Here is a 15,303-nt window from a genome sequence, read left to right as displayed (position 1 = left end):
GTGTGACGTTAATAGCGAAGGAACCAATCGCGTGGTTAGTGGGCGGGAGCATGATCCAAATTTTACGCGGCGCGCGGTGGGCCGAAAGACCGAGAATGAATAGCCCGGTCTCAACCGGTTCTAACCGGTCTGCAGTTGGAAGCATGAGCTTAGAGGAAGAGCACTTTTCCACGACCTAAAACATCTCTGCAATCGTACAATGTGCAAATTGGAAAAGAAATAAAATTAGACTATTTCACTTCGTGATTATGACTCGGAATATCGCTCCAACTGTGACTCCGTGAAATTGTTGCTGTTAGCTTAGCTCAACGATTTATTAGCCAGCAGACCTAAATCATCAATGACTTTTCCATTAGCAGGGGTACTAGCTGTTACAGCCGGATGTAGTTGCCGATAGCTGAAAAGCGGTTTCTTTTTCATATTGACTGAGGAAAAGAAAGACTGTGCGATATTGGTAGTTTTAAAGTAAGTCGAAGGATACCGCGGAAAGCCATTTTTAACTAGGCGTTAATCTACGAAAGCTAGCGTTAGCCTTTAGCTAGCAAGTGCTAGCTGCAGTGTAGCATCAGTGGTTGCAATGAGATAACGCTACATACTCTTCAACGTATTAAGACGCTTAGCATTCCGGGCTCTAGCTACAGGATCATTCAGTAACACTACAAACGTTTTACGACAAGTGGACTGTACATACCAGGTAAGTAAATCCCGAGCATCGCCTAGCTAAATAGTTAAGTTCGCGTGGGCTAATATTAGCATCCGCGAGTTTCGTAATAAAACTTTTTGATTTATTTCTTGTTATGTCGTGATAAATAGAAAAGTCAAAGAAATGCGGCTAGAGTTTAAGCGACCTTTTTTTCCTGGTTAAACTATTTTTATTCTATAAAACACGTCCATGCTTTGGGTTTTCGTAGATACCTTTCTGTTTCTGTGCTGCCAGACGGGGGCGCCGTTTCCCATTAGGCCATTTAATCATTTGACTGTCAAATCTGGTTACTTTAGGCACTCAACCCACAAAGTGCTACAACATTTACCTTTTCGTCTCTCTTACGCTTCATTGTGTTTGCTTTTGGATTGCAACATGTCTTTTTAAGACTTGAGAAAGAAGATTGAATTGATTTCTTCCTCCTCCAAGTTTTATACATATACACATGTACATTTTATTCTAAATTCCACTTGTAAACATAGATACATGTATTTTGTCTTTTGGCACTGTGAAGGTGAAACTGAGGTTTTGCCAGTCTTTATCTAATCTAGATTTTCCTAATCTGCACAGGAAGCTCTATGCCAGCTGAAATGACCATGTTGGCCGATCATCCAGCCAGACAGCTGCTGGACTTCAATCAGAAATTGGACATCAACCTGTTGGACAGTGTTGTCAACTCTATGTACCATGACATCGGTAACCAGGTGAGGGTCATTTTCTTCTGTCAGCATTACCTTTGTGTGGGAGGAATAACGAGGTTCTTATGCAGACTTGAACAATAAATTTTTTTTCACAGAATTTGACGTGGTAATAAAACAACCAGAACTGATTACTGCATTTCCAATCTAATATTAATCATTTTTTTGTTTTGTGTAGCAAAGAGTGGCTCAAGAAGTGCTAACAAACCTGAAGGACCATCCTGATGCGTGGACGAGGGTTGACACCATTCTGGAATTCTCTCAAAATATGAAGACTAAAGTATGCACTTAATATATTTTGTACAAGGGATATTTACAATAATATGTTTAATTTTTTCCTTCCCAGTGTTAAGATGGAAGGTTGTTCTCCAGTACCCTTTCCCATGCTAAATTCAGTGTTTTATATCTGGATTTTTATGTTTGTTGGTTTTGTGGAATGTGCCCTTCAAGAGACTGATTTCCTCAGTTCTCTGCATTTGATAGCAATGGCTCAAGATTATGTATTAACTGTAAAAAGGGATATCAAACAAAAGGTGGAAATTGTGTGCAGATTTTACTTTAACATTGTAGGTAATGAAAATCTGCTTACTTTATTCGCTATTTACTGGATCTCATGGTTTTAGACTTGGTATAAAGTCATATCTCTCCGTTTTCCTCAGTACTATGCACTGCAGATTCTTGAGGCGGTCATCAAAACACGCTGGAAGATTCTCCCAAGAAATCAGTGTGAAGGTAAATTTGACTTCTGATGTTGAATAAATGCAGTTGAGGCACCATAATGGGCTTGACCACCTCTGGTGTTTGTTTAGATCTAGAACACAAGTTATGTCTGCGTTTGTTTGGTGAGCATCTGCTAATAAAATGTGACTTTTCCAGGAATCAAAAAGTATGTTGTTGGGTTGATTATCAAGACTTCTTCTGATCCTGCAAACATGGAGGTAACATTGTCCTAGTAAAATCTTGAACTTTTACACACATAACGTATCGGTCTTTCTCTCATTATTAATTCTGCAATTTTGACATTTGTTTTGCAGAAAGAAGGGGTGTATATTTCAAAGCTCAACATGATTCTCGTACAGGTAATGACTTCAAATCTATGGGCTGACACAATAACTAACAAGTGTAGAATGTTGATGGCAGTCGACTCTTTGTTTTGGTCTATTTAGATCTTGAAACAAGAATGGCCCAAACACTGGCCCACCTTCATCAGTGATATTGTTGGCGCCAGTCGGACCAGCGAGAGCCTCTGTCAGAACAACATGATCATCCTGAAGCTCCTCAGTGAAGAAGTGTTTGATTTCTCCAGTGGCCAGATGACACAAGTGAAGGCCAAACACCTCAAAGACAGGTTACTGATTTAAAAAAAAAAATTTAAAGTGGGGAGTCCTTTAAAGACTTTAACTATTGGTTCAGAAAAAGAAAACGGATGAACAAATGTTTAATCATAGGCTTGAAAACTGCATTTCAAGTTTTTGTTATTAAAAAAGCTGGGGTTCGTCTAATGATGACAAAATGTCAATCTACATTTTTATTCAATAAGCCTTGTTGAATTTTGTAGGGTCATTTATTGTTTAGCCATTTATAGTCTTAAGGATAAAATTGTATTCTGTCAAAGTTTTCCTGATTATTAAACTATTGATTGTTTGGATAATATCAACACTATTTATTGTAAGGTTACTTCTTAAATGATTAATCTTACTGTCATTTTCTCTCTCTTTTTTTTTTTTTTAGCATGTGCAATGAGTTTTCTCAAATATTCCAGCTGTGCCAGTTTGTAATGGTAAGACTGTCAAAAGTCTGGAGACTTCTCAGTATTTTTATTTGTTTCGTTTCTTTCAGAATAATCAATGATTGTTCCTCTGTTGTTTTTCTGTGAAGGAAAACTCCCAAAATGCACCTCTGGTCCACGCCACCCTGGAGACTCTCCTGCGTTTTCTAAATTGGATTCCTTTAGGATACATATTTGAGACCAAACTCATCAGTACTCTGGTCTACAAGGTAAACAAGCCAACATGAATGAGGAAATTCAACTTTCTCCTGGGTCAGGTGATGTGTCTCAGTGTGACCTTTTCCTTCTTTACTCCTTCAGTTCCTGAATGTTCCCATGTTTCGCAACGTGACGCTGAAATGTCTGACGGAGATTGCTGGAGTGAGCGTCAATCAGTACGAGGAGCAGTTTGTCAACCTGTTCACCCTCACCATGAGCCAGCTCAAACAGGTTAGCCCCTGTTTTGCCATTTTTCTGTTCACTGACCAGTTGTTGTACAACTAAAGTGAATACTTGTGCCTTTGCTTGCCTAGATGCTGCCACTGAATACCAACATCAAAGTGGCGTATGCCAATGGGAAAGACGATGAGCAGAATTTCATCCAGAACCTGAGTCTGTTTCTCTGCACGTTCCTCAAAGAACACGGGCAGCTGATCGAGAAACGACCCAACCTTCGTGAGACACTCATGGAGGTAGAAAAGCTGAACCCTTTCTGTTCTTAAAAAAAAAAAAAGAAACTAGATTTTTTTTCATTTTTCCTTCCCCTGGTTTTAATTTAATTAAAAAACATAAGCTCAAGGGTATGATTCACATTAGTTCTGCTATATTGTGGTTAAGCGAAATCTCCCTCTGCTAGATGGGGATTAACCTTGAGACTACAGTTTTTATTTCTTTATTTTTTTTTAAGTTTTGTTGCTCGTGGGCTCCAGATTTTGTTACTCGAACCAAAGCAACAAATTTTCCCAGTGCATAAAACTAAAACTAAGGCTACACAATATATTACAAATATATCATCTTTACAATATCATTATGCACAATATTCATATCGCAAAAGACTGTTTGCAGTGCAGTAGTTGTTGGGAAATATATGTTAAGAGTTTCTTATGTTTATGCTAAAAGCTCACACTGGATATAAGTGACATGACAAAAATGCTAATATTCAAGTAGAGTAAGAAGAATATTTTACCTCATATTGTCATTGTAATATTTACACATTGTGCAGCCCTACTTAGAAAAAATAAATTCCAGCAAACCCTGTAAAGGCTTTTTCTTGTTTTTCTGTCTTTGCTGTTTGACTATCCAAAGAGATTAAAGATTCAGTGAAGTAATCGCTTTTAATTTCTTCCTCCAACTCTTTCTGTTCTCCAGGCCCTGCACTACATGCTGTTGGTGTCGGAGGTGGAGGAGACGGAGATCTTCAAGATCTGCCTTGAGTACTGGAACCACTTGGCAGCAGAACTGTACAGAGAAAGCCCATTCTCCACCTCAAGTACTCCTCTGCTGTCTGATGTTCCTCCTCGAAGACATCTTTACCTGCCTGTGCTGTCCCAGGTGAACATCATCTTATTACTCTGATGGCAAATCATATTTGAGAAGCATTGAATCCTGTTTTATTTGATTGTGTTTCTATTTACCACTACATAGATGTTTTGTTGTACATAACATGTGCATGTATTAAACAGCTTACTGAGTCACTTGAATGAGTCGAAGGCAGTCACAGATTGCTGACATCAGTCCGTTTCTTCCTGCAGGTGCGTTTGCTGATGGTGAGCCGCATGGCCAAACCAGAGGAGGTGCTGGTGGTGGAGAATGATCAGGGCGAGGTGGTCAGAGAGTTCATGAAGGACACAGACGCCATCAATTTGTACAAGAACATGAGGGAAACTCTTGGTGAGCAGTTAGAAGGTTGATGGTCAAAACTGTGTTGTCAGCCATATTAATGTAGCTTTCTAAATGTTTTTCTAGTATACAAGGAAAAAGTGCCCTTTTGATTTTTTTTGTTTATTGTTGCCATATATTTTCACTGTCACTTAGGGCTACTGAGTTTTATTATATTCACAACAACAACTGTACAGAATTATTTTCTTAGTCTTAAACTAAGGCCTTGAAACGTCTCAAATTCATTAAGAAGTAGTTTTTAATGTTTTTCTTTATTTTTTATTTTTATTCCAGAGTTTTTCTGTCAGGGAAAAGTTTGAGTCACCTGTTGACATCTTCACTGCGTTCTGTGACTCGATTCGATTGAGGCTACCAGTAACCTGCTGCTAGCTAGCGCCTCTTTCATGGGCACCTAGCTGGGTTCAGAGTTTTTGCTAGGCTTGATACATATTGATATTTATGCTATGCTGGCATAAATATCAATATGCAGCAAGTTCCCCCAACAATCCCCAATATTTATAATTTTTTTCAGTCATAATTTTCATTCACAGTGACATTAAAGGTCTTAAAGTCTTACATTTCAATTGCTGAAACCTGCAGATACCTTGAATCAAGTCTGCATCCTGTCACACAGTGTTGTTTTATTTATTTCTCCCTGCGTCTGAATCTCTGCAGTATATCTGACACATCTGGACTACGCAGACACTGAGCGAATCATGACAGAGAAGCTCCACAACCAGGTGAACGGCACCGAGTGGTCATGGAGGAACCTGAACATGCTCTGCTGGGCCATCGGATCTATAAGCGGGGCGATGCATGAGGAGGACGAAAAGAGGTTCCTGGTTACTGTCATTAAGGTGGGATGCAGTGAAGAAACTCTATTAAATCATAACTACATAATGTTGCTACCAGTTGTTGACAGCATTTGTAACTTTATCTGTGCAGGACCTGCTTGGCTTATGTGAGCAGAAAAGGGGTAAAGATAATAAGGCTATAATAGCGTCAAACATCATGTACATCGTGGGTCAGTATCCCCGTTTCCTGCGAGCTCACTGGAAGTTCCTCAAGACCGTCGTCAACAAACTGTTTGAGTTCATGCACGGTGAGTCCAAATGGCGTTTTACACCAATCTGCATATTTATTGTTAGATTTTAAAAGTGTCCACGGCCAGGTGATCAGGCTGGCTTAAATAAGCTGTAATTTTCCTATTAACTTAAAGGTTATTGTTTATGATGCGTAAAGACTCATAATTACTTCAAAAAAATTTGTAGATCTTTATTTTTCACCACCAAAAAATGGAGATCGCCTTTTTTTTTTTTTTTTCACCTGCGCAATGCATGGTGGGTCCTTGATGAGGTTATATGTAAAGTTAGAATCAGGATCAAAATATTTTCTCAAACATATTAGAACGGAGCGTTACAAAGGCTTAACAATGCTACATCACTTAAAAATATCCATTTATAATCTTTCCAATTTTTTTTATTTTGTTAGCTCATGCTAATACAGAAAAACAATACATTACAAACTGATCATGTCTGTTTATTTTCTTACATCTTGTTTATCACGGCACATAAAAACTTAGACATTTTGCAGGCCTCTGCCTCCACAACTTTAACAGGTCGAGTTAGAAACTGGATCTTCCTGTCAGATTAGTGTTTCCAAGCAGCAGCTTCTTTGGTTTAATCTCTCTTCTTCCTTCGTTTGGTCTTCATCTTTATTCCCCCTCATCACTTCTGCGTTGCCTTCTATTTAAGTTCACTCCAGTTTAAATTTAAAGTGCTTCTTTTTGCGTATCGCACAAGTTTGTAACATTTTTTCATATTTATAAAAACTAAACAGCCTACAGTGTTTTTACATATTAAATTAATGTTCTTCAAATAGTCTTACTGTTGCCACTAATCGTGGATCCCTTTAAAGTATGAAGAGAACATTGTTTGCATCTGTGTGATTTTAACATTTGAGTTAATTTTTTTTTTTTTTCTTTCTTTTAACGCTCTTTGGCTGCAGAGACTCATGATGGCGTCCAGGATATGGCTTGTGACACGTTCATCAAGATCGCTCAGAAGTGCCGCCGCCATTTTGTTCAGGTTCAGGTGGGCGAGGTGATGCCCTTCATCGACGAGATTCTCAATAACATCAACACAATCATCTGCGACCTGCAGCCTCAGCAGGTCAGTCTAAAAGCGTTTTACACCAACAATGTGAATAAAAATACAGGATACATCGAGTTCAACCTTCCTTTGCGTTGTCTGCAGGTTCACACGTTTTATGAAGCCGTGGGTTACATGATCGGCGCTCAGACAGATCAGGCGGTTCAGGAGCTTCTGATAGAGAAGTATATGCTGCTCCCTAACCAGGTTTGGGACAGCATAATCCAGCAAGCCACCAAGGTGAGAACATCACCAGGAAATCATTTTTATTGAGGGTTCTGTGGCACAGTGTGTGCTGCATCTAAAATCTGGATTCTGCTGCAGAATGTGGACATTCTGAAGGATGCAGAGACGGTGCGCCAGCTGGGCAGCATCTTGAAGACCAACGTTCGGGCCTGTAAAGCTGTCGGACATCCCTTTGTTGTCCAGCTGGGTCGAATCTATCTGGACATGCTCAACGTCTACAAATGTCTCAGTGAAAACATTTCCTCGGCCGTCCAGACCAACGGTCAGCTGACATTCACTAACCTTTGTTCTCATGTTTTTGGTATTTTTATTTGGTAATGGTGATTCATTCAAACTGTTTTTTTTTTTCTCACATCTGTGTAGGCGAGATGGTGACAAAGCAGCCTTTGATAAGGAGCATGAGGACAGTAAAGAGGGAGACGCTCAAGCTGATTTCAGGCTGGGTCAGTCGCTCCAGTGACCCACAGATGGTGAGGCTGCTCTTTGTTTCCTCAAAGCGTCATTTTTTTAAATTAGTTTTTTTTTTTTCCTTTCTTATAAAACAGTTTATAGAGAAAGGCATTATTCTAAATGTTTAACTCAATGTTTTGTTTCTGTCTAAGAACACAGAACCTAGCGCAATATCAAAACTGTATTTTAGCAAAAAAAAAAGTGTAAAAACCCTACCAAATGTAAATTTTATGTATTTATGCTACTTTTTTAAGCAGGATGAACCTGCTTTAAAACAGCTGTATTCAAACTTGGCCTGACATTTTCTGACATTTCCAAAACAATCCTCCAAATTAGTTGCACACAAAGACTTCTGGTTTTACAACCATTTAAACACACCTGATGAGATTTGGTGACGTTTTATTAAAAGTGCAGACATAAGTCTGATGTTTTCTTTTGTCCTTTTAGGTTATCCATAGTTTTGTACCATTTATTTATATAACTCTTTAAAACTCAAAATGTACCATATTTATCACAAATAAACCCAGCATGGTAGCATTTATAACAATGCTGACACTAGAAAAGCTTATTTTGGTGTCTTATCTTTACACAGGGACCAAAAGTTTGCATTTAGAGCTGTTAGCTATGGAGCTATTTTTATTTTAGCACGTTTTCATGTAGAAGTTACTTCTAAAACCCCATGTGGGGCTTAAAGTCAAAGCAGATATATTTAGCTTCAGTGAAAATTTTAACTTCTGCCCATTTAGAATGTAAATAGTTTCTTAAAAAGCTAAAATATATTTGGATTCTTAAGAAGAAATGTTTTCTCCCATTGGAAATAGCCATATCTTGCAAGTCTCCTGTATTCTGGTTTTGAGTATAATAGGGAACACCCCTGAATGTCACCCTGCAATGCATTCTGGGAGTTTTAGATCTGTCTTGCAGGTTCATTAAAACAGTTTTAAATGAGGTTTAACAGTTGAGGCTTTTTTTTGTTTTGTATTTTCTCCCTGATGACATTTCACCTGCACTTCTCTTTAAGTTGCAATACAAATCAGTAACAGATTACATAACTCTATTTAATCTGAAAGATTGGAATGATGCAACATGGCACAGTAAAATAGACAAGTGTTTCAAAAATATACACAAATAAGATGTATTTAAATGAATCAGAAGTGGAACTGAAAACACTGATGATGTTTGTTGGTCTGTGGTTCAGGTGGGAGAGAACTTTGTGCCCCCCCTGCTGGAGGCCGTGCTCATCGACTACCAGAGGAACGTCCCGGCTGCAAGAGAACCTGAAGTCCTCAGCACCATGGCAACTATAGTCAACAAGTTGGGAGTTCACATCACCAGCGAGATCCCGAAGATCTTCGATGCAGTCTTTGAGTGCACGTTAAACATGATCAACAAGGTCTGCAGAGGATTAATGCTCTGAGCTCAGTTCTGTTGGAAACTCTGCTGACCTCAGCTCTGTTCTGGTTTTCTCCTTTGTTGTCAGAACTTTGAAGAATTCCCGGAGCACCGAACTCATTTCTTCTACCTGCTCCAAGCTGCCACCTCCCAGTGTTTCCCAGCCTTTCTGGCCATTGCTCCAGCCCAGTTCAAACTGATTCTGGACTCCATCATCTGGGCTTTCAAGCACACCATGAGGAACGTGGCTGACACAGGTAGGCCTGCCGCAATAAATTATCCTGGACGATAAATTCTCCCAAATGTTACCATAAATGATAAAATTGTTGTTTTGAGACCATTTTCAAGTAATAGAATGGTAAAGGCATGATAATGCAATAACACATTCTCAAAGATCAATAAACTTTAAATTTGAATAAATATTTAGCACTGAAACTGGAAGACATTTTAAATATACAAAATAAGAGCTATTTGAAACCAAAACGCCAAAGCGAAGGCTTGTTATTCAGTTTTTGGTAGAAAGGGGGGAAAAAAGAGAAACAAATCATACAAATGGAAATTACTCAGCTCATTTTAATTTATCAGGCAATTGATTATAAAATTACGACAGGCCTAGACACGTGTTGGCTGTGGAATCTGCTTGATTAACTTTAGCTGCCACATAAACTAGAGCTGAATGAAACAGAGATGTCCAAACTATATCTAATAAAAAACTCACTGAAATTGCTTTTTTTTTGTAACCTTCATGCCAATAAAATAATCATGTTATACTGTAATTAATCAAATGCACTTTTTAATTTTTAATTTTCTTTCTTTCTTGAAAGGGGGATGTATAAACTCCAGCTGTTTTTGCATACTTGAACTGTCAAACTCTTGGGCTCAACTGGGGAGAGAAGGAACACTTTCCATATTTATTCAAGTTTGGTAGATTGTTTTGATGCACCAAAATCTGTTTTTGAGTAAAAGTCACTGGATAAACGTGGTCCTATTTACTATTAAATTAAATTAAATTAAAGGATACAAAAAATGTAGTAATTTAAAAAACAATAAAAAAAATCAAGATGTTTTACCTAACATTTTTGTGAAGAGATTTTCATTTGACCTCAATAATTTTGCCTCAATTAAAAATAAAAATTCTCCAGCTGGATCAACAACCCGAATAGGTTGTTTCCATTTATATCATATTTGAGTTGCAGTGAGAGGTCACAGAAAATTAGTCCCAAAAACCACAAAAAAAAATTCCTTCTCTCCTTTGGGTTCCCCCTGAAATAAACACATAAATGTAGACAACTTAATAACTAAGCTTTGGTTATTGCTTTTTTTTGTGTTATTCCGTCATATTCTTCATCTGTAAATGACGATTAAAAGGTGGATCTGCATTTGTCGTTTTTAGTGATGGATTTTTGTTGTTCTCAGATGAATGGTAACACAGTCTGCTGGTAAAGCTTTGCTTGTTTGATCGCCTCCAGGCCTGCAGATCCTCTACACGCTCCTGCAGAATGTTTCTGCAGAAGAGGCAGCAGCACAGAGCTTCTACCAGACCTACTTCTGTGATATCTTGCAGCACATCTTTTCTGTGGTCACCGATACGTCGCACACCGCAGGTAAATGAGGCTGACCATGATGTATGTTCCTTCACTTTCTGATGGGTTTTCATTGTAAAGTTTTCCTCATATTAAGATTTGATTACTTGTATAAACCTATTACCCAGTTCATTCAGGATAAGATTACGTTTTTAGTTGTTTCTCTAACTGACGAGCTGCTTCTTTCTGCCTGTAGGTTTGACCATGCATGCCACCATCTTGGCCTACATGTTTAACTTGGTGGAAGAAGGGAAAGTCAGTGTTGCTCTGAGCACCACCAACCCCACCAACAACCAGCTGCATGTTCAGGAATACATCGCCAACCTGCTCAAGATGGCCTTCCCTCATTTACAAGAGTAAGAAACCAAAGAATCACAACTCTGCTGCACATGCTGGTGTCTGAAACAAACACCGTTAGACTGGGAAAAGGAAATAAAATTCTATTTTCATCCAGAAGGTACCAGCTCCTCTGGAATCAATTTGGCGACATGATGATGTATATTTTTTTTACTTTTGCGTTCCCTCGCAATAAATTTGCAAATACACCTTGTTTTGTTTTGTGTACAGTCTCAGTGATGACAAATATCAATTTAAAATTACACATACAGGTCTAGAAAAAATTAAGAGATCACTTAAAATGATCAGTTTCTCTTGATTTTCCATTTTCTGAGGTTTGTTTGAGTAAAATGAACATTGTTCTTTTATTCTATGAACTACTGACAACATGTCTCTGAAATTCCAAGAAAAATGTATTATTTCTTTGCAGAAAATGAGAAATGGTCAAAATAACAAAAAGATGCAGAGCTTTCAGACCTCAAATAACGCAAAGAAAACAAGTTCTTCATTTAGAAACGATAATATGAATGTTTTAACTCAAGAAGAATTCAGAAATCAAACCAGGAGGTTTTCAACGAGGTTCAGTGCAATGAGCTCTTAATTTTTTCCAGTGCTATGTAATAATTTAAAGAGCCTCAGTGAAAACATGTTTAAGCATTCTTATCTTTTTGATGCAGTAAAATGGTTGAACATCAATCTATTAACTGCATATTCAAACTGTCAATTTCAATGTTACACCGTTGAAAATAACTCAGAAATAGTCCAAATAGTTTGGATGCATTTCTTCCTTTCTTTCAGAAAGTTTCTGTCTTAGAGAGAGAGAAGCTTCATGTTTGGCCTGTTTGTTTTGCTTTTGTCTATTTACACGTAAATTTGTGTTTGTATCAAAAAAAGATACAAAACTTCAGATATCTCACAAACAAGATATTAAGACATGTACTTCATATTGTAGCAGAAAGACTTTCAGTATTCAAGACGTCACATGATACGATTTGTAATTGCGTATTTTTGCATGGGAAAATAAAGATTTCCCATGCTCCCTAGTGGGCTATATAAGCTTCAGTACATCTAATGGGTTTTAATTTTTGACACCTCACTCTAATTACTCTGCTTTTCAACTTGTCATTATTATAATTTTTTTTTGTATTTCTCACATTTCTGTTGAATTGTATATAAATTTTTTTCGTTCAAGTTAACATCTAAATTTGGCTTTTGATAAAAGTATTGGAAATAAAATAGTTCACTTCTGCTAATTCCTGATTAACTGCATTCATTATTGTGATAGGATGGTTTTTAGTAGATATACTTGGATAAAATGTCAGATAGACTGTAAAGAACATGTTACAACAAGATAAAAGCATTGTTTTGTTCCTCTTGGAAATGTTTGTCACTTGAACCTGATGAAATGTTGTGTGTGCAGTGCCCAGGTGAAGGTGTTTGTAACCGGTCTGTTCAGCCTGAATCAGGACATCCCAGCCTTCAAGGAGCACCTAAGGGACTTCCTTGTGCAGATCAAGGTCAGTGAAAGCTGCGTATTGCAAATGTATTTATACCCTTGGAACATTTTGTTGTATTTTATCTTGTTGAAGCTAAAAACTTTAATATTATATCGGGGTTTAATGTGATTTCTTAACCACAGTTTCCTCTTGAGCTGTTGGGATCATTTTCTCCTTTCACTTCACCCAGATATCTTTTTAATTTTAAGCAGTGGTGAAATATTAAACTGCTGCTGTGAAAGTTACTTAGTAGTTGCTAGGTCACCACAAGTTACTCAGCAGGTTGCTAGGTAACCAAAGAGCATTGAATTAGTTGATTCCACCAACATTGCATAGAGAATATTTAACACAATGGCAAATATCACAATACTATAATAAAATTTTAAAATAACCACAGGCGTTGATAATATTGGTATTAAAGTCTCAAAATCTACAAAGTAGAATAAAGTTTAAAAAAAAAGAAAAAAGTTAAATAAATTCAAACATAAATAGGTAAAATAAAACTTTGTACCTTTTAGTCTACACAAATATGAGTTTCTTAAAGTGTTAAATATACTTTTAAGAGTGGGCGTGCTGTGGTGGCGTACGGGATAGCGCGACCCACATTTGGAGGCCTTGAGTCCTCGACGTGGCCGTCGCGAGTTCGATTCCCTGACCCGGGGACATTTGCCACATGTCTTCCCCTTCTCCTTCCCCTTTCCTGTCAGCCTACTGTTGTATAAGGGACACTAGAGCCCACAAAAAAAAAAAAACACTTTTAAGAGTATGGTTGTGAGAGGTGGAGCAGCTAAAGCTTTTCCTCTGCCTACATCTCCCAGAATGCTGAGCGGTTTTGAACAGTGAAGTTATTGAAAATTGAGACATATGTTCTATTATTTTAATCTGTCACAATGTTCACCTTGTATGTTCAGTTTTGCATAAAGGTTTTATTAGAAGCTTTACAGTTTTAAAGCCAAGCTCTTTACTATTTTGTTGTTTTCTTTGTTTTTTTTGACTCATCAAAACATAAATCATAGCTCTGGGATAGTAAAAGCTGCATTAATAAAAGAAGTGGATTTTTCTTTTTCCTTTTTAGTAGAATATGTGAAGATGAAAACAACTTCAAATTGCATCAACCTTGTAACATCTAACTCAAAACCAGTTTCAGACCAATTCTTTTTGGGTTTAGATTGTCTACTGAAACATGCCAAGTAGTCTGATATTGTCCTCTCTTTAGAAACAAAACACCATTAATATAGTTATCTATTGGCAAGTTTTAACTAAAATCCAGTTGGAAAGAAAATTGTGAAAGAATAAAAGCATAATAAAATAACTTACTGGATTCCAGTAGCCTACTCTTCTAATCTAGCAGCTGGATTTCAGCGGTTCTGATCTTTATCTCTGGTGGCCTAACAGGAGTTTGCTGGTGAGGACACGACGGACCTGTTCCTGGAGGAGCGGGAATCGGCTCTTCGCCAAGCCCAGGAGGAGAAACACAAGCTGCAGATGTCTGTGCCTGGCATTCTGAACCCCCATGAGCTGCCAGAGGAAATGTGCGACTAAATCACCTGCAGCATAAAAAGAACAAGCTCAGAGGCGCGAGGATGCTTCTTCATGAATGATTTTCTTTTCAAGTGTTTGAGGTATTTGAAATTGTTTGGAAAGAGAATTTGGGGCGATGGGAAGAACCCTGGCACTCGGTTGTTTGTCGACCAAATCAATGTTTATATGTAAATGAGAATCGCCGTCAGTTTTGGTATATTTTTTTCCCTTTACCATCTTATTTTATACAAAGGTTTTTGTGTGTAACATGCCGTCTTTTGTTTATTAAAGCTTTGATTGGCAACACGGTTCTTTTACATCTGCTTGAAGTTTCAAAAATTAAAGGTTAGTTTTAATCCCTCAACTCGATAGATTCCACTCCTGCTCTTTGTTAATATGTAAAATATAATGTTAAGACATTTGCCATGTTAATGTGAAAGATTGCTCGGTTTCAATGTGCTTTGTGCACTGAATAGAATGAATGTGATGCTCAAGGATAGCTTGGTCCTTCCTTTTTTTTTGTCAGTGTGATTATTTTTGGTTTTTGTTTCTTGCTCTTTTGTCCTTAAACAGGTTGGAGCTCTGCTTCTGCTATTGGGTGTAACTGAAGGTTGTGTGCAGATCATCCTGTTTGCAAACCTTTCCAAGTACAATATAAAGTTGGCTATTTTTACAAAACAACTGTATGCCTGTTCTTCAAATTATAATGTATTTTTGAACCATCCAGTGCCTTGAGATTACAATAAAAAGCAGCTTGATGAAGTTTTAACATTGCAGAATTTTGCAAAATTACAAAAGACAAATGAAGTTTTCTTTTTGTATATTTGGGTCAATGAGAACCAAACTAACCTGACTTTAAATCCACAGAGACTCGAGGGGAAGATGAGCTGAAGGCTTCACCAAACCGCTGCAGTCAGATTTATGTAAAAGGAGCCCCGAGCAAGTAGTGTCATACTTTTTAGTATAACAGTTCTTTTTCATTAGTTATGCAACATTCTAATTTTCTCATCTATGTTTTAGGTTAACTAAAAGCCATAATCATTTCTGATTATTCTAATAATGTTTTATATGGGAGTTATCTT

At 37.5% G+C, this 15,303-nt stretch overlaps 1 protein-coding gene across 1 annotated transcript; it reads left to right on the top strand.

The window, feature by feature from the left end:
• The first annotated feature begins 42 nt into the window (after nt 1-42).
• Nucleotides 43-14,990, top strand: xpo1a (exportin 1 (CRM1 homolog, yeast) a). Its single transcript, XM_044114786.1, has 25 exons — nt 43-694; nt 1,274-1,407; nt 1,580-1,681; nt 2,061-2,133; nt 2,278-2,339; nt 2,436-2,480; nt 2,568-2,749; nt 3,133-3,181; nt 3,280-3,399; nt 3,491-3,619; nt 3,703-3,861; nt 4,538-4,720; nt 4,921-5,059; nt 5,723-5,904; nt 5,993-6,149; nt 7,055-7,218; nt 7,303-7,437; nt 7,522-7,705; nt 7,807-7,913; nt 9,092-9,286; nt 9,374-9,542; nt 10,755-10,889; nt 11,065-11,224; nt 12,625-12,721; nt 14,096-14,990. Exons 2-25 carry the CDS (start codon nt 1,282-1,284, stop codon nt 14,240-14,242), a joined length of 3,201 nt encoding a protein of 1,066 aa, XP_043970721.1. The 5' UTR covers nt 43-694; nt 1,274-1,281; the 3' UTR covers nt 14,243-14,990.
• Nucleotides 14,991-15,303: the final 313 nt, after the last annotated feature.

Source organism: Gambusia affinis, linkage group LG04 (assembly GCF_019740435.1).
Source record: "Gambusia affinis linkage group LG04, SWU_Gaff_1.0, whole genome shotgun sequence".
NCBI lineage: Eukaryota > Metazoa > Chordata > Actinopteri > Cyprinodontiformes > Poeciliidae > Gambusia > Gambusia affinis.
The sequence above is the reverse complement of the archived record's forward strand: the minus strand, read 5'-3'. Positions and strand labels throughout refer to the sequence as shown.